At 41.7% G+C, this 19,360-nt stretch overlaps 1 protein-coding gene across 3 annotated transcripts in view; it reads left to right on the forward strand.

The window, feature by feature from the left end:
- Positions 1–3,065: 3,065 nt before the first annotated feature.
- Positions 3,066–19,360, forward strand: part of glra3 (glycine receptor, alpha 3) — a gene marked incomplete at both ends in the record, with an annotated part of 40,033 nt that continues 23,738 nt past the window's right edge. For 2 of the 3 annotated variants that reach the window (XM_079730852.1, XM_079730853.1), the window contains 4 exons: positions 12,181–12,259; positions 12,730–12,797; positions 16,483–16,706; positions 17,207–17,289. In XM_079730852.1, the coding sequence (XP_079586978.1) occupies positions 12,181–12,259; positions 12,730–12,797; positions 16,483–16,706; positions 17,207–17,289 (454 nt within the window). Of the gene's footprint in view, positions 3,128–12,128; positions 12,260–12,729; positions 12,798–16,482; positions 16,707–17,206; positions 17,290–19,360 lie in introns of those variants that run through there. The other variant, XM_079730851.1, reaches the window with a different exon arrangement.

Below are 19,360 nucleotides of genomic sequence, written 5' to 3' on the forward strand. Positions count from 1 at the left end.
TGTATTTATGAAATCATCCTTTATTATGGATTTTTCGGAGGAGGTAAAGCGGAAAACACGCCAGCCTAGTCCGTCTTAAAGAAGAATAAATGTAATCCCTGGGTCACTCAAATTTGATTTGAAAGAACATCATCCGTTACACAAAATAACACTTAACAGCTCAGACGACTGACTACACAACGCAAAGTCATTGATTCACATTGATTCAAACGTCCATGCGCTTTTACCCCATTTATAAAAACGGTGCTAATTAACATAAGTGATCTGAGAAGCCTGCTGGTGACATGAAACATGACTCTATGTGGAGTCAGGATGTGATGTCCATAACAACAGAAAAATCTGTCAAGCCTCACTAGGGATAATTATTTGTCTCTGCAATGAGACCAGGATTACTGTATTTCAGTATTGTGTTTAGAACGGCACACATTCTCCATATCACAGGTCTCAACAATACACTTTCAAATTATCCTAGACTGTAGATGTGTCTCAATGTGATTTCTGCACAAATCACTAATGGTACATTTAAAATCTAAATGTTGAATTGCAGCCTTCTAAGGAGCTTGATAATTCATTGAAAACACACATTTATCCGTAGGCAAAACCAATGATTAACTGTTCTTTTCATATTTTGCCGACTTTATTAGTATGCTTTTTTCTTCAACAATTTCTTCACAATCAAAGGAAATTGGTAAAAACGAATTTGAAAAGGTATTGCAACTCCTCCTGATGCTGAATTCAAATGGTAAATGACTTGCTCTCTCTGACTTCAGCCATCGATGTCCTTGCTACTGTGTGTTTCTTGGGTAAAAGCAATGTCTATGTTATTTTTTTTCAAGACTTAATAAGCAAATTTCTTTACATGTCTTGCTCCGTTGAGACTTAGCGACGCAATCCTAAAACTACTCACGGTCAAGTAGTTAAGTATGGTTTCCGCTCAACAGATAATTATTTATTGTTTGGAAATTCATCTTCCTCATTTGTTTGCAGCCTTTGCACCCTTACCTCAGCCTGTATACCTCTATCTCTAAGATACCATCCACGCCCCTCTGTCTCATTCATTTCCTTGCAGTCCCAATTAACAACAAACACTTAGAAAGAATTATCAAGAACAACGTCCCTTTTGCCATAAGTTGTTTCTTAAAACGTGCATACTTGCTCGAGGCTAAGACCTGGTCTCCTATGTCCATCCGTCAAAAGTCTTTCTGAAGAAACGAGGATTCCCTCTCAATAACGGATGTTTTATATTTAACCTTTATTCGTTCAGTGAAGGCCACAACATGTTGACCCCGCTGTGTCATTTTCAATTGTGCACCTGATGAGTGACACAACTCTTTTCATCACTGGTTGGAAGAGGCGAGAGGGTGGTTTGAAATTGATGGTTGGAATGTGGCACTTTGGGTGGAAGGGATTTTTAAGGAGATACATTGATCAGAATCAGAATCAGAATCAGAAAACTTTATTGATCCCCGGGGGGAAATTGTTTCGCTCCAGAAAGGTAAGGTGGGGGGAATAGGTGATCACGGCTGGAACATGGGTTTGAAGCAGACGATGACGGTTGGGATTCCTGAGACCTACAGCGAGTTGTTAGAGGCGTGGAGGAGGTTGTTATCAAAGGTGCAATATGAGTGCGATGGGCAAAGATCAAACATAACTTAAAACATTAAACGAACCAAGATGTATCAAAGGAGGCCTTGAGCAAGTGAAAGACCTCATGTATGAGGTCATCCCAGGATTCCTCAGGAAGAACTGCATATTTGATGCACTGTGGGAGATAGATTGCATGAATAAAGATGAGGTAAAGCAAATATATGATCAGGTTATAAGCAGTATACCAGGGGAATGGGCTGGACTGATTGAAAGTGAATGTGTGGGTATAAAAGAAGTACGTATGCCTGAATTGTGTGTGAAGGGGAAGGGGTTGAAGGTGGTTTGAAGGGTATGAGTATGACAGTGGATTTGTTTAAAGAGCCAGCAGCAGGTGAGGTGTGGAAGGGGGTGTTTGTGAATATGTGGAGGTGGATTACAGATGTTTTAATTAATCAAAACAGAATGCACACAAATGTGGTGCTGAATAAAATGTATTATGAGGTTATTGTGATGCCTGTGGCGTCACAATAACGTGTGCGTGCGTGCGGTCATGTTGCATGGCACCTAGTTGGTGGACATAACAAAATTGCAGTTTGTTCACACGTGTGTACAGTACAAGAGCTAAATTCCCTGATCTATAGCTTATCATAAATAGGGAAATGTGCATTTAGTTTGGTAGCCAACATAAATGTCTCGCGTACAAAGAATACCTCATCCCTATGCCATTACATTTGTAGGCTATGTAAAATAAAAAATAAATCTGATATGCTCAATCTCATGGTGTTCATGTGATCTGATGTTTCTCAAAAGGCAAAAGGTCAGACACTTCACAATCTGTCAAATCGACTGCCACGAGACTGCTGGGCCAGTGCAGAATAACTATGTACAGCCTTGTACATAGAGAGAGAGAGAGAGAGAGAGAGAGAGAGAGAGAGAGAGAGAGAGAGAGAGAGAGAGAGAGAGAGAGAGAGAGAGAGAGAGAGAGAGAGAGAGAGAGAGAGATTGACTCACTCGTCTTTCAACTTGAATTTTAACTATCCAACTATGGCTGGGAGATGTGGGACATTAGTTAAGCCGCTTGTCACTCAAGTCGGTCCAGTGGGGGCGGGATCTTCTTCAGACGCGCGGAGCGAATCTGCTCTTAACAGCTGCCGCGCGGTCCTTGTCCGACTGTTTTTAGCGTGTGGAGATGTCTTCTCACGAATATGTCATCGTAATGTGACGCTCAGTTCACTGTCTTGTGATGGGTAGACACGGCGAATCTTAACTTCTGTGAGGATCTTTTTTTATTTTTTGTTCGTTCCATGTGGATTAAAAGCCTACTCTGTTCCTGATCTCATGTCTCTGAACTGGCTGCTCCACTGTGGGGTACCGCCGAGGGACTGGTGACTCGGATCAAGCAAAAGCCGGAGACCAGGAGCGTTGCTTTCACAGTGGCCAGTCGGTGTCTCGAGCTGGAGGGTTGAGTCTACTCAAAGATGAGGAGGAAGCTTCCAGCTGCCGGCATCATGCTGTGCTGCTCATTAGCCATGCTGCCGAGGTAGGTTGGGTCAAGTGTGTGTGTGTGTGTGTGTGTGTGTGTGTGTGTGTGTGTGTGTGTGTGGTGTGTGGTGTGTGTTATTGTGTGAGTGTGAGTGCGTGTGTCTTTGTGCAAATCTAGATGATCAATAACTTATTTGAAAACCACAATTATGTATTTCAGTTACATCATACATACAATCATACATAGGCTGGCACACTTGCAGACATGCAGTTACTGTGCTTTTAATGGCCCAGGAAACTCGAGCAGTACTTCATAGTTTAAGTGTAAGTGAACCACCTGTTTATTCTTATAACACCATGGGGTTAACCAGGGGGGAGTTATCCCCATGGTTACCAACCACGCCAACTTTGTAATACTTTTCTAGTACCATCGTTGTGTACAGTCCCTGACAAAAGTCTTGTCGCATGGGTACAAGTTGACCTTACGTGCCCCTCAAATATATGTCTAATCAATTTGTTTTACAAGAAATGGTTAATTTCAACCCAAACAGCTTTTGAAATAATGTTTTGGTGCCAAACGAAACTGCTGAAAAGCATTCTAACTTTCAAAGCTTGGTAAAGCCCACTGAGTCAGTTTTTGCAAAGACAAAAGTCTTGTCGTCTTGTCATATGATGCACCCAATCCTAGATTACAGCCTCACCTGTGATCAATAATTGATCAATCAATTAGTGGGTGTGTATAAAAAGAACCCCAGCACACCAGACCTTCATATTACCTGCAACTTGACCTCTGACAACATGCCTAAGATTCTCCCTGAGACCAAAGCATTGATTATCAAGAGGCTGAAGACCAGATCCACTGCTGAGGCGGCTGACACTTTCAATGTGTCTGAGCGGCAAGTACAAAGAATAAGAAAAAGATTTGAAGAGACTGGAGATGTTTTTGACAAGCCCAGGTCCGGTAGACCCCGCAAGGCAATTGCTCGGGAGGACCGTTTGTTAGCTCGAAAATCTAAGGCCAGCCCCTTTTCCACTGCAGCAGAGCTCCACCAGGCCTGGTCAACTCAAGTCCCCGTGTCAACCAGAACAGTTCGTAGAAGTCTGTCTTGAAATGGCCTCCATGGTCGAATCAGTGCCCAGAAACCAGCACTAAACAAAAGGCAATTAAAAAAACGTATGGCATTTGTCAAGGCCCACAGCCTGCTAAAAGGATGGACGCTGGAAATGTGGCAGAAGGTGGATCTCTCAGAAGAATCTTTGGTTGAATAACATCATAGCCTCCGCAAGTATTGCAGGAGACCTACTGGAGCCCGCATGGATCCGAGATTCACCCAGAAAACAGTTACGTTTGGTGGCGGAAAAATCATAGTCTGGGGTTACATCCAGTATGGGGGTGTGCGAGAGATTTGCAGGGTGGTAGGCAATATCAATAGCCTAAAATATCAAGAAGTATTAGCTACCTCTTACATTCCCAACCATAAAAGGGGTCAAGTTTTGCAGCAGGATGGTGCTCCATTGCATGCTTCCATCTCTACATCAAAGTTCCTCAAGGCAAAGAAGATCAAGGTGCTCCAGGACTGGCCAGCCCAGTCACCAGACATGAACATCATTGAGCATGTATGGGGTAGAATGAAAGAGGAAGCATGGAAGACGAAACCAAAGAATCTTGATGAACTCTGGGAGGCATGTAAGACTGCTTTCTTTGCTATTCCTGATGACTTCATCAATAAATTGTATGAATCATTGTCGAACCGCATGGATGCAGTCCTTCAAGCTCATGGAAGTCATACAAGATATTAAATACGGATCTCACAGCACCACTACTTAATTCACTGATGTAATGCAACATTTTTTTGTATTTGAAGTAAATTATTTGTTCAATTTTAACATCACTCTCTGTAAGCGACAAAACTTTTGTCTTGCCAAAATCTGACCTTTCTGTGTTCATTAAATTATCAATCTTTCTTCAGTGAAGCAAATTTATTTAAGTATATTAAACTTAATTTGGGAGGGTTTTAGCTTTCGTATGAGCCATTTCTAAAACCAATGGGTTAATTAAAAGTCAGGTCATAAGCTGTTGTTTCTACAAAATCGTTAAGTGACAAGACTTTTGTCAGGGTCTGTATTACCCTATAGCGTTATGCACATCACACACAGAGTGAAGTTCTACAAGTGTATCCCAACCCTGTCTTGGGCACGGACATCAGAATAAGCCGTAGCCTAGACAGGGCTCCACACATCACACACAGAGCTCCACACACACACACACACACACACACACACACACAAACACACACACACAGCTCCACACATCCACACACACAGAGCTCCACACATCCACACACACACACGGTGCTCCACACACACACACACAGACGCACACACACAGACACACACACACACAGAGCTCCACACATCCACACACACACACACGCACACACACACAGCTCTCCACACACACACATACACACACACACACACACAGCTCCACACGTCCACACACACACGGTGCTCCACACATCCACACACGAAGCAGCACACCCTTCCACACACACCTCGCGGCTGTTGTCCTTTTAGTCATTGACGTCGAAGGACACACACTAAGAGGCCCTTGACGTCACGAAAAGAACGGCATCATAGACATAGGATATTAGCCCTGTGTGTGTCATAATGGCAACAAAATGGCATAGATTACTTGACCCTCATATGAGATTATTGCAGTTTAGATGATTATGTGAAATAAATATATTACCATGTAAAATAAATGATTTAATAGTCATCCAATCCAAAAATAAATCCAAATATAATTTATTGAGGAAAAAACAAAAAAACACATCACATAAGAATCTCAATCACACACTGCTGGCTTTCAGAAGCTTGTCTTGGAGGGAAACAGAAATGAAGAAAAGAAACACACAGAGAGAAATATATTTCAAATGGGATCAGTAGTGTAAGACCTACAAGTTTAGGCGGACACGCCTGTTGAATTCAAATTCAGAATACATCTCTGACGTTCTAAGAAGATTTGCTAAATCTTTGATATTCTCCAGCAAATTGTCATCCCATCCTTCTCAAGTATAGCTTTGTGTACGTTTTAGAATACCAAAATCTTAACACTTCAATGGATTCCATTTGTATATAGTACTACAGTGAGGAGCTTAAAGCTATCGCCAGACTTACCCATAGTGGGCCGCACACAAAATCTCAGGGTTAAGCTTAAAAGACACATCCATACTTCCAACCTACAATTGGGCCCAGGGAGGCCCCCTGCATGTGTTCCATCATCCATTGATTTCTACACTCATGTGTTGCATGTGGTGGTGATGAAAATAATAAAGGAGAAATACTTTATGGTTTTAAATTAGCAGAATATTGCGAATGATTTACGGACCATAAACATGGACATCACTGGTCTACAGAGAATACACAGACAGTGATATGAGAAAAACACATATGAACAAGAATATATTCGCTGTTATTATTATTTAATCCAAGTACCCCTTGAATATTTTTCTACATTTCCAAATGGTTGTTTAAGTTAGGGTTAGCAGTGAGTTGATAATTAATTGCCCCCCTAACTGGATATTCATGAGTGGTGAGTTTAGTTTTAAAGTGGACATTTGATATAATGTTGGCATTTTATGGGCACATTGAACTGCAACATTCACTCATTCTTGTCTCAATAGCAAACATCAAAACACAAATCTATATTATTTGTATATGCTACACGTAAACCTCCTAAAATGGCGCAATTTGATTGGTTTGCTATCTCTGGATATTGGGATATTGGGCAATATCCCATGATTGAGATCTCAAACTCAGGATATTGTTTTCAGAGGTGTGACGCCCGTCTCATCACGCTAATAAAAACAACTAAACTATTTGGAGTGTTCACGTGTAGTATATACTAAAACAATTATTCACCTCAGGCTCCGTGAATAGTGGGAAATAGCTATTCCCCACTATTTACTTGAATAATTGTTAATTATGCTATGCTCATTATTTCATTCATGTGTTATTATGTTTGAATGTTAGTATTGATAAAGTATAAATAATAAATATATAAATACAGCCACACACGCACACACATTTAAACATATTTAAACAGCTCATAAAGAAAATGCTCATTCGAACTGAGTCATATCTATTACTAGCTGTTGAGAAACAACAACAGGAAGTCACAATCCGCAATCCCAGTGTATGCACGGCATGCCATCATTATAGTGAGAGTGCCCAGTGCATGCTGAGCGTGTCTTCCTGCTGTCGCGTGTGCATTTGTTCACCTCGTTTGTTCCAGGAGGATTATTATTTTTGATCTTTGAGGTAATCAGTAAGGGGCTTACCCTGCACGGCACACCACTAGCCTCCAGCATGCATACATACATACATACATGAACACTCACTCACAAACTCACTCACTCACACTATGTTGCCAACCTATTATAACGCATTTTTTAAACTATAATGAGTTCCAATGTGGCGCTTCCAGGAATAAAGACTACATTTCCCATCATGGAGTGTTTACCATGTCCTAACACGGTCCTTCTTTTACGCTCAGATTTCACTGGAAGATTTAAGGAACCTCCTGGTTAATACTTGGTTATACTGAAAGTTTTATGTATCAGAATTCACAAATACAAAACACACATACACACACCCACTCTCCTCATCCTATATCACAAAGCTCTCCCTACTAATAATAACTGGCTGTCAAGCGAGTAATACTCCAGTTATGATTCTTTTTTTCTTTTCTGACGTTCCATCAGAAATAGTGCATTTCTTTGCACGCTCTTGAATAGCGCTAGTGCTGTGGTGCGATTTCTTCTAAACTTTGCACAAAGTAAGAACCATGCTTTTAGTTTTATGATACTCTGAATATTTGAAAGTTTCAAGAAATGGCTTTTATTTATTTTTCTGTTTCTTCCACTGAATTTGGGTAATTTTTGGGTAATTATTTACTCCTCCAGTTTAACCACTACCAAAAAGTGGGGCATATATCAATGCAGTGCACTTCAACTTTTAGAGATCAACCATTGCAACCTTATTTTTTATATTAATATTTAAAATATTATTATTTAATATTGAAAGTTACTGGGGCAAAAACAACTCCAAACCTGAACACCTGGGAGATGTCAAACTAAATTGGCACATGTTCACTACATCTTTCTACCATTCTCCAAGCATCCCTCAAAGCATTTTAAGCTGGCTTGATTGATCATCCTCTGCAGAGAGTGCAACTAGGCTCCTGATGAGATTTGGCAAAAAGGACATCATAATACTTTGGGGTGTACATAGAGATTAACTTTACTTTTGCCTGGACATTTTTATGATTATCTGCCTTTCACTACAAAAGTGCCTTTCGCAAAAACTTGTAAACAAACCAACCCCTCTTTTTACCACAGCCAGATGTTAACTGGTAGGGTGCAGTGATGACACTGTAGACATTGAGGTAATGTTCAGAGCAAGATGTTAACTGGTAGGGTGCAGTGATGACACTTCAGACAGTGAGGTTATGGTCAGAGCCTGATGTTAACTGGGAGTGTGCAGTGGTGACACTTCAGACAGTGAGGTTATGGTCAGAGCCAGATGTTAACTGGGAGTGTGCAGTGGTGACACTTCAGACAGTGAGGTTATGGTCAGAGCCTGATGTTAACTGGGAGTGTGCAGTGGTGACACTTCAGACAGTGAGGTTATGGTCATAGCCAGATGTTAACTGGGAGTGTGCAGTGGTGACTCGGACACTTCAGACAGTGAGGTTATGGTCAGAGCTTGATGTTAACTGGGAGTGTGCAGTGGTGACACTTCAGACAGTGAGGTTATGGTCAGAGACTGATGTTAACTGGGAGTGTGCAGTGGTAACACTTCAGACAGTGAGGTTATGGTCATAGCCAGATGTTAACTGGGAGTGTGCAGTGGTGACACTTCAGACAGTGAGGTTATGTTCAGAGCCAGATGTTAACTAGGAGTGTGCAGTGATGACACTTCAGACAGTGAGGTTATGGTCAGAGCCTGATGTTAACTGGGAGTGTGCAGTGGTGGCACTTCAGACAGTGAGGTTATGGTCATAGCCAGATGTTAACTGGGAGTGTGCAGTGGTGACACTTCAGACAGTGAGGTTATGGTCAGAGCCTGATGTTAACTGGGAGTGTGCAGTGGTGACACTTCAGACAGTGAGGTTATGGTCAGAGCCTGATGTTAACTGGGAGTGTGCAGTGGTGACACTTCAGACAGTGAGGTTATGGTCAGAGCCTGATGTTAACTGGGAGTGTGCAGTGGTGACACTTCAGACAGTGAGGTTATGGTCAGAGCCAGATGTTAACTGGGAGTGTGCAGTGTTGACCCGGACACTTCAGACAGTGAGGTTATGGTCAGAGCCTGATGTTAACTGGGAGTGTGCAGTGGTGACACTTCCGACAGTGAGGTTATGGTCAGAGCCAGATGTTAACTGGTAGGTTGCAGTGGTGACACTTCAGACAGTGAGGTTATGGTCATAGCCAGATGTTAACTGGGAGTGTGCAGTGGTGACACTTCAGACAGTGAGGTTATGTTCAGAGCCAGATGTTAACTAGGAGTGTGCAGTGATGACACTTCAGACAGTGAGGTTATGGTCAGAGCCTGATGTTAACTGGGAGTGTGCAGTGGTGACACTTCAGACAGTGAGGTTATGGTCAGAGCCAGATGTTAACTGGGAGTGTGCAGTGATGACCTGGACACTTCAGACAGTACGGTTATGGTCAGAGCCTGATGTTAACTGGGAGTGTGCAGTGATGACCTGGACACTTCAGACAGTACGGTTATGGTCAGAGCCAGATGTTAACTGGGAGTGTGCAGTGGTGACACTTCAGGCAGTGAGGTTATGGTCAGAGCCAGATATTAACTGGGAGTGTGCAGTGATAACCCAGACACTTCAGTCAGTGAGGTTATGGTCAGAGCCAGATGTTAACTGGGATTGAGCAGTGATGACCCAGACACTTCAGACAGTGAGGTTATGGTCCCCCAGTTCTGTTCACCACTCTCTGACAGAGAGATGACAGCGATTTGCGCTGGTCCCTTATCACGTCCACGATGGACAAAAACAATGTACAACAGCAAATATATATTCAAACTGCTTTATTTTCATGCATCTCAAACATGTAAAACATACCACAACGTCTGTGATAGTGCCTCCAAAGATGGTGTGTGTGTGTGTAAATCGGTTTCATATTTCTGCCTCACGCAAGGTCTTTTGAATTTAAATCTATTCAACCCAGTTTAATTTCCCTCTCACCCTCCTTCTTTCTTATATTTCTTATAACTTTCTAATTTTTTTCTACCAAATGATTAACATTTGGTAGACACCCTGATTAAAATGATGTTAGCATTAAGTGATGCGGTTTTGAGTTTGTGTTCACGTGTTAAAAGACATTGTGCTTGCTGAAGGCTACATTCAACCTTGTACACATTACAGTGCTTAGGCTCTCTCACCATGTTATATCAAACATGCCTGGAGGACTCCACATACATCATTATTGTCTATTGCCAGGTTCAATCCACTACGATGTCAATCATTCCGTTGACAAGTAGAACTAAGAAGCAAATATATTTGGAAGCAGTCCATGTCTGACTACATTGTTTTCGAAATGAGAGGGACTGTGGAATGACAGTCAACAAATGATGAGCTTGTAGTGTGGGAAATGCATAATGAATTATTATGTGGCCGAGGGAGAGCATATATAGAGAAAATCAGAAGGGACTGATGACAGACCCCTGTGGGTCCCCACACTACAGGAGCCGATGGAGAGATGTACTCCACAAAATCTACAGCAATGCTTCCATTGGAAAGCACTCGTAGGAGAACCATTGCAGATCACTGCCTGATCCGCGACCCAATCCAGAGCCTTTTGAATTAGATAACGAGATTCATAGTTTGAAATGCAACACTTTGGTCAAGCGTCTCCAAAATGGACTGCTCATTGTTTGTGGATTGGAACTAGTGATTTATCTCTCTCCCTTAACTTCCTCATTATTAGTGGTCTTGGATCTTAAAGTGTAATTCCGGCGAAAATTGAGACCAGGCACATTTTTTCTAATAATCTGTTAATCTAGTATAGAGATTGCCCGGCGCAATGTAACAGCCCAAATGGCATCCATGTTATTAGCTAGGGGCAGAGCGAATGCTTCCAAATCTGCATTTTGTAACCACTAGTATTGCTCAAAATAGCATCAAACCTCTGCAGTAGCATGATTACACATGAAACGAAGAATCAACAACTTAGTTAGCGTAACGGGAGTTTATTAAATACACTCACACAACGTAGTAGCAGAGAGATTACAGAGGGATACAAATTCTAATCCGAAGCAACATGGTCTGTGTGTGATCAGTAGGATCAGTGGGCCACATTATGTAGTATGGTCTGGGTGTCATCAATTACAACATGGTCTGGCTGTGATCAGTATGATCTTGGTGTGATCAGTATGGTCTGGGTGTCATCAGTTAACAACATGGTCTGGGTGTGATCAGTATGGTCTGGGTGTGATCAGTATGGTCTGGGTGTGATCAGTATGGTCTTGGTGTAATCAGTGTGGTCTGGGTGTGATCAGTATGGTCTGGTTGTGATCAGTATGGTCTGGTTGTGATCAGTATGGTCTTGGTGTGATAAGTATGGTCAGGGTGTGATCAGTATGGTCTGGGTATGATTAGTATGGTCTGGGTGTGTTGTCACTACGAACAGCAAGAAATAATGCATTTCCTGTTTGTTTTCATGCAAATATGTGCTTGGTACTGGAATTCTACCAAGCATACTGCGAGTTATAAAGAGCACGCTCGCTTTATAAAATGACTCCCATTTCACCCTCTGAGCTCCGTACCACAGTCAAATTAAACCAGAATTAATAATGTGTGAACGTTATCAACATCAGAAACTGGATTCTACGTGAAAACTAGTACCAAAGAAAAATTAACTGAAGATACACCTGTTGTTGGAAATAATAAATACACATAGTAGTCAATAGTTCAATAGTTCTCAAGGATTCTGGATGATTATCTATGCTCACTTTGTTTCCATCACTGTCTTTTTCAGTGGAAGTCACTGCAAGGAGCCGGACCATGGTGCTAGGAGTCGCCCCATTCCCATGTCCCCATCAGACTTCTTAGATAAACTCATGGGCAGGACGTCTGGATATGATGCCAGGATAAGACCAAACTTTAAAGGTACTTTTGTAACTAGTATCATCTGTGTTTCTTTGCATGACTGAAGTTTTAGTAAAGGTATTATGTTAGAGATGATTATACTGAGGTCTACGAATACATTTCTGTTTTGGTACTAGAGGTTATTTTTCTATTTTCCCCCACACCACTTTCTACTACCAATGGCTGGTATACTACAATATGGATGCTCACTGATCCAAATGAGCTGGAATAGTTCAAATCTGAATTTAAAGTCACCGCAATGGGCTGTTTGTGAAGTGGGTATTTTATTTCAGAGGTGTGTCATGCACCCTCTGAAATGTGGAATGCAAGATAAAACATTGTATGAATATTAAGCAAGGGCAGAGATTATTATTATTATTTTTTTTTTTTTAATTGTGATCATACCATTGGTAATTTTTATTATTGAATTAAAAAACCTATCCTGTTTTGCCTCTTAAATCTCTGTCCCTTCTCTGCTTGGTCTATCACAGGTCCAGCCGTCAATGTATCCTGTAACATTTTCATTAACAGCTTTGGTTCAATTGCTGAGACTACAATGGTACGTAAGAGTTATTTCTCAAATAAGCATTTGTCAAAGCTGATTGTGGGGGGGGGGGGGGGGAAGGGGAGCCTCTTTTTATATATTAGGTAAAAACATATAATTGCCGAAATTGAGTGATAGGTTATGCAATTAAGAAAAAACAATGGTTGGCCTCTTCATAACTAATTTATATATTTTTTTTTATACGCAGAGTACGCACTCTGCGTACTCTGCGTATAGGGAGCGGCGGGCCTGAGCGGGCTATTAATTACCTTCATCATTTGGGAATTACGGATACAAGAGGACCAAATATACAGTAGTAGTAGAAGTGAAGATAGTAAATTAATCCATCTTCAAATATCTTACCACTGGCATGCAAAAAGGGGCTTTCCCTTCATGACCATCTCTGGACGTGTGTCCTCCCTCCCAGAGCAGGGCTCTGTAGACCTCCGTATCATCGTCAGCTGCCCCATTCTCACCCGGGGGTGTGCACCTGCTCCCCCATCAATCTATGAGTGTTGCTGAAAATACATAGCTGCTTCATAACACCTCTGCTTGCCGAGTGATTGCGTGGTCAGTGCAGCATGCCTATTAAATATGTCTTACACAATGTGTATATTCATGCTCCAATTTAGTTTAGCAACTTTAGCTACCAAATGGAACAGCCAAAGGGGCAGGACCAATATCATAAAATCATCAAATCATAAGCTCTTAAGGTAGTGCTAACCTTTTGGTAGCAGTTGGTCTAATAAATATTAGAAAATGGATAAAGATATATGTAACATTTCCTCATTCAGATATCTAGAAACAACCACATGTAACGAACGGTCTCTTACATTTGGTCGCATGTCAATGGCAACATATGCCCTTTGGCCCCTAAATTAATCCATTAGCGAGCTTATTTATGATGTATGATATTACAATATCGATCTAGCTTGCTCCAAGGTGCTACTTTGACAAGTTGCTTGTGCCATACAATGCCATACGTGATCGGCAGTGTTTCCCCTGCATTATTTATTTTTTTAAATGGGTCAGATCTTATTTCATTGTACAGCTGCACGTTACACATTGATTCACTCTCGCTCTTTCTCTCACACACACGCTAACAAGGGCCCATCTGGGAACAGCCCCTCCTCCTCGTGAATCAGAACCCCATCATGCGTGGGATGAAGGATTGTTGTTGGTTTTCCCCCCTGCAGAGGAACGGCTTGCTGATTTAATTAATGTGTCAATTCAGAGTTCACCAATCGGTATTAGGGATGGAAGGCATACCTTTAAATATTAGGTTGTTATCCTTTAAATGATTAATATAATTACATAATTGCATGTAAGAAGACTGCATAGTGAATTAGTGAAGATTTGTGTAATATTGGTCAAAATACAAATAGCTGTTATTATATGTTACCTAAAAGGAGAAATGGACATTTGGACATTATTCATTCAATTGTTGACATTGAACTCTAATGAAGGCCGAGATGTGAAATACAAAGGATGGAGCGATAATGTAGACTGAGATGTGAAACACAAATGACAGAGTGATAACATAGACCGAGATGTGAAATACAAATGACAGAGCGATAACATAGACCGAGATGTGAAATACAAATGACAGAGCGATAGTGTAGACTGATAGAGGGAAGGTGGGTGAAACAGACAGTGGGTGATTCCGAGGGAGAGGGAGGTCTGTACGGGCCATATGTCACGTAGCAGGGCTTACAGTGGACCTCTCCTCTCCGCCATCTGGCTGTTCATCCCTCCCTCCTGCTGTTAGCTTCTCTCACAGGCGACATAGCCCCGGACTGGGGAGCTCCCTGCGTACCGCCGGCACTCCCCACACACAAACATGAACTTAGTGCAACTCAGAGAGCGACATGTCCGGTCCAGACCCCCATCAGACTCACTACACCCTACGTGTGTCTTCAGGCTAGTCCTCCAAACATGGTAACCGTCTCCTCTGTTCTTCAAGAACATCCCGGCCTAATATCATTTGTCAAAATGACATAAGAACACAAGAATGTTCTCACAAGAACATTAAGCCTGAGTGCACCTCCCCCGGATGTAAAGCACTCGCGTCTTTTGGAATTAATGTTGAGTTTGAAAGTACTTTCCAAAATCTCTTATAACAATGACCAAAGTGCTATATTGCCATTGATGTAAAGGCAGAGACACATTAAGTCACTCTGCTAAATGATATTAGTAACGGATGTCTCAGTGATGACAGGAGGCACGGTGATGGTGGTTTGGTCACCCAGACCTCTATAACAGGACCTAGTTACTATTCCAAGGACTCAGGACCCAACTAGAGGGGGCTGGGGCTTTAGGGCTGGAGCACTCTTCCCTTGGAAGTGGGAGTAGGGTCTCTGTGGACACTTGAATAAAGCCTTCAAAGACACCTCTTCCAGGCTTTTATTGAGCAGTATGTGCAATATTATGTGTTTTTATTACTGATTTTGTTTTATGTCCAGTTTTGTTTGGCCCATAAAGCACTCTGTGACTTAGTTTCTATGAAAGGTGCTCAACAAATGCATTTGATTTGCTTGCTTACTTGAAGAGTTGGTTTAGTTAGGTCAAATCAGAAATAGACTGTGAGAAACAGTGCTGTGCATGAAGCCATGCCTCTTGTTCTCTGCGTGTGTTCATGTGTAGTGGTGTTCAGAGTCAGTGGAGGCATTTAGCACAGAGGGGGATATAAACCAACACAGCAACTCACAACAAAACATAGCCTTGTGCCAAACTCATCATGGGATGCCGTTTGTAAAGGTAGCCGTCTTCAAAAAACTAAATAAAAAGACAGAGACTGTCATCTTGGCTTAATCTTTACTCCCAAATAAAGACAGATGGAGATAGGGATAAGAGGGATGAAGCCCATTTTTTGTTGCAAAAACAAAAGGTTCCTTCTCTTACTGTAACAACAACACCTGTCAAAAATATTTATGTATTTCTTTACTTCTACTTTCTAAACTGAACTGACTAAATATAGGCCAGCACCACCAGAATCCTAGCAGAAACTGTCACGCCTTCAATCCTGCATGCCATTTGTGGTGAAATGTGAACTTCAACAGGCCATGTTCTAACACGATGAGCCTCTTTTGGGCTTGATGGAAACCACCAGCTTTTAAAACCCCAGGGTCACAACATTTGGGAAGCTTTTGGAACCCACTGACCTTATATTATATGCATCTATGCTAGTGATGCTCCACTGAACAATCGGGCGTGCTCGTAAATATGTGTGAGTGCATGTTTTCTTATTTATTTCCAAAACAGTTAACTTCACTGAATGCATAAATTCCAAGAATCCTTCAACCAGACAATGTGTGAAAACGTTAATAAAACACAACATGTGGAGACAGACACACAGGCTCATTACACAGGTACATACACACACATACAGTACATACATGTACTGCATGCAAAGGAAGCACAAAGGAGAGCACTTTAAATGATTATAACACAAGGCAGATGTTACTCATGAAAAGCAATCTATCGATGGAAATTGACTAATTTTTTTTATAAAAAGCGCACAAATCTACTTTGAAATATCAGCAAAATATGTAAACGCCATTCAGCTTTTTATAACTGTTAGTTCCTTCATTCTGCTCTCAAAACCTATTGGATAAATTCATATCACTCTCTTATCAATAGGCCGATGCCATATTAGACCTTGTCATATGAATGGTCCTCTGATGGTCTCTCTCTCCCTCAGGACTACCGTGTGAACATCTTCCTGAGGCAGCAGTGGAACGACCCCAGGCTGGCCTTCACTGAGTACCCAGACGACTCCCTCGACCTGGACCCTTCCATGTTAGACTCCATATGGAAACCAGATCTCTTCTTTGCCAATGAGAAGGGAGCCCATTTTCATGAAGTCACGACGGATAACAAACTTCTCAGGATATTCAAGAACGGCAATGTTCTTTACTCCATTAGGTAAAAGGTGGTGGGTGTGGCATTGAATAATGTCTCCTCCACATATTGACTCTGCCATAGGCTCAGGTTGTATATGATAGGATCTCTTCCTATGACGTCAGTACTTTCAAGGCTCACATTTAGGCAAATATGAAAACTACATTTTCTGCATAAAAATAAGCAAAGCATACCAGTTAATTTAGTCAAATCACACGGGTCTAGTACGGGTCTGTCTTTGGGGACCCCGTCCAAACAGCAGAGCCCCCGGGGGGGCAGAGCTGGTAGCAGACATGCTGAGGGACACAGTGGTGGTGTAATACACAGTGTAGCTGGGCTGGATGGTGGCGGACGGCATGGCAACCAGCAGTAGGTACGGTGGAGTGGGGGAGGTGGTGGGTGTTAATGGTGGAATGGTAGAATAATGCTTTTATCATATATGTCTCCTTTATTTTTACCAACCTTTGTGTCTTTTCCACTTTCCTCCCCCCTATCTTTGTATTCTCGTCCTCCATCTCTATCAGGCTCACACTGACCCTGTCGTGTCCCATGGATTTAAAGAACTTCCCAATGGACGTCCAAACATGCATTATGCAACTGGAAAGTTGTAAGTGAAAGAATAAATAGACACATACACTAGACATGCATGCCTACATGCAACCAAACCGGCACACACGCATGCACGCACACACACTCACACACACAAACTTATTCACTGTCTAACAAACATACAAATTAACCCACTCACACACACACACACACACACACAGTCTCTCTTGCAAACACAAACACACACACACAAACACATACACACACACACACACACACACACACATACACATACACGTATACACACACACACACACACACATACTGTCTCTCTAACATACTCTCTCACAAACATACAAATAAACACACACACACACACACACACACACTCTCTCTCGCAAACACACATATCCGCACAGGTATTTCAACATAACATTATCTGTCTAAATATTGTGTATATATATATATATAAATATATATTTACACTGTTAAAAAAAAAGAAGTAATATATATGTAATTATTTTTCTTAAATTCTAACCCTGTTGAGGACTTGGCCTGTTTGTTTGTGTGATGAAACATGTTCCCAATGGGCTTGTGTTACTGTGAGTTGAATGGAACTGACAATAAGAGGTGGCATTTGACAGTTGCTTCAGTTTATAAAAATAGTAATAGTAATAGTCCTATATAGTGCACTATTATAGGTGTTTTACATTTACATTTAGGGAATTTAGCAGGCGCTTGTATCCAAAACGACTTACAATAAGTACATTTATCAGAGGAAAGGGGAACAATATATATTGCTGGCGTTACAGTAAAGATATATATAGAAACAAGTGCTTAGCATTTACGATTGCTAGGTTAACATGTGTCGTCACCATTTTTAACACTGTACATAATGTGTGTACAAATCTGGTTCCTAAATATAGTAGTGTGTATATATATATATATATATATATATATATTTAAAATCATAGTCATATACTGTATGTTGTATATTACTTAATACCCATAATGCACTGTAAAAGAACATACAACTGATATGCCGTTATTTCCACTAGCCCTAACCCCAACACTATGTCCCATGATACAAAGCAGTTTTATTTGTCATTTGATTTATTCAATTGAGATGACATCTGACACAGGGCCATCTTGTTTGGTTACCAGTACAAGTCTATGGATTTCCAGCTCATAATTAGAATCCCAATTCCCCCTATTGCCGGCCCTACTTGTTTCAAAAGTGGTGATCTAAATAGTGTAAATTAGAAAATTCATTAGAAAGAAAGGGAACAAGTTATCTATTTCGAATGGCACCATAGTCAGACTGTATTATGTATAAGGACAACATGATCAGGTATGTAACACAACAGCGGGATGTCTAACAGCCGACCCCCTGACCCCCTCTCTATCTGACCTCTTCTTCTCCAACTCTTAAGTCTGTGTGTGTTGTCCAGCTTTTTGCATCGCAGGCCTTGATTGGATGTGTTGTTTGTTGCTATTTTCGTTCCTTCCCATCTGTTCAAATAATCCCTGTCCTCCATTTGCTTCTGTTTGAGAGCTTGTTAAAGCATATTGATGGTCTCATGACTCACCCATCGTGGCATGCGGAGCGCGGCCCGACCCCAGGGCTGTTGTGGAGAGGGGGGTCGAGGATCGGTCTTGGTCCTAATCATTAGCTGTTTTAATTTGGTATTTTCTTTTGCTTCACTGCATCGCCGCCAGCCCGCATGAGTGAGACCCAACTGTGCCGTCACATATTGTTATTACATCATAGACTGGAGATTGTTTTCATCTGCTGATTTCAGTCAGTTGTAAAGTGAGTCTGCAAAGGTGAGGGGGAGGGGTCTCCCCCTTCCTCCTAACAGTTGGATACACGGGGGGAGAGGGAGATGGCTCAGTTGCCTCCCTCTCCTCCCATGTCCCCCCCACCACTTAACAGTGGGAGACATGGGTGGAGAGGGAGACAGCTCAGGTGTGCTGGCTCCTCGTCCTCTGTGTCTCAGCCATAGAAAAATAAGAACAGATGGTAGATGGGATGTCATCATCACCACTTATTCCACTACTTTGTTTAAGAATGCTTGATTTTGATTGGCTGGGAGGAGGGCATTGACCCGGCAGGTTGCCCGCTGACT

The sequence above is a fragment of the Pollachius pollachius genome (genome assembly GCF_949987615.1).
Source record: "Pollachius pollachius genome assembly, chromosome: 2".
In the NCBI taxonomy this organism is placed as follows: domain Eukaryota; kingdom Metazoa; phylum Chordata; class Actinopteri; order Gadiformes; family Gadidae; genus Pollachius; species Pollachius pollachius.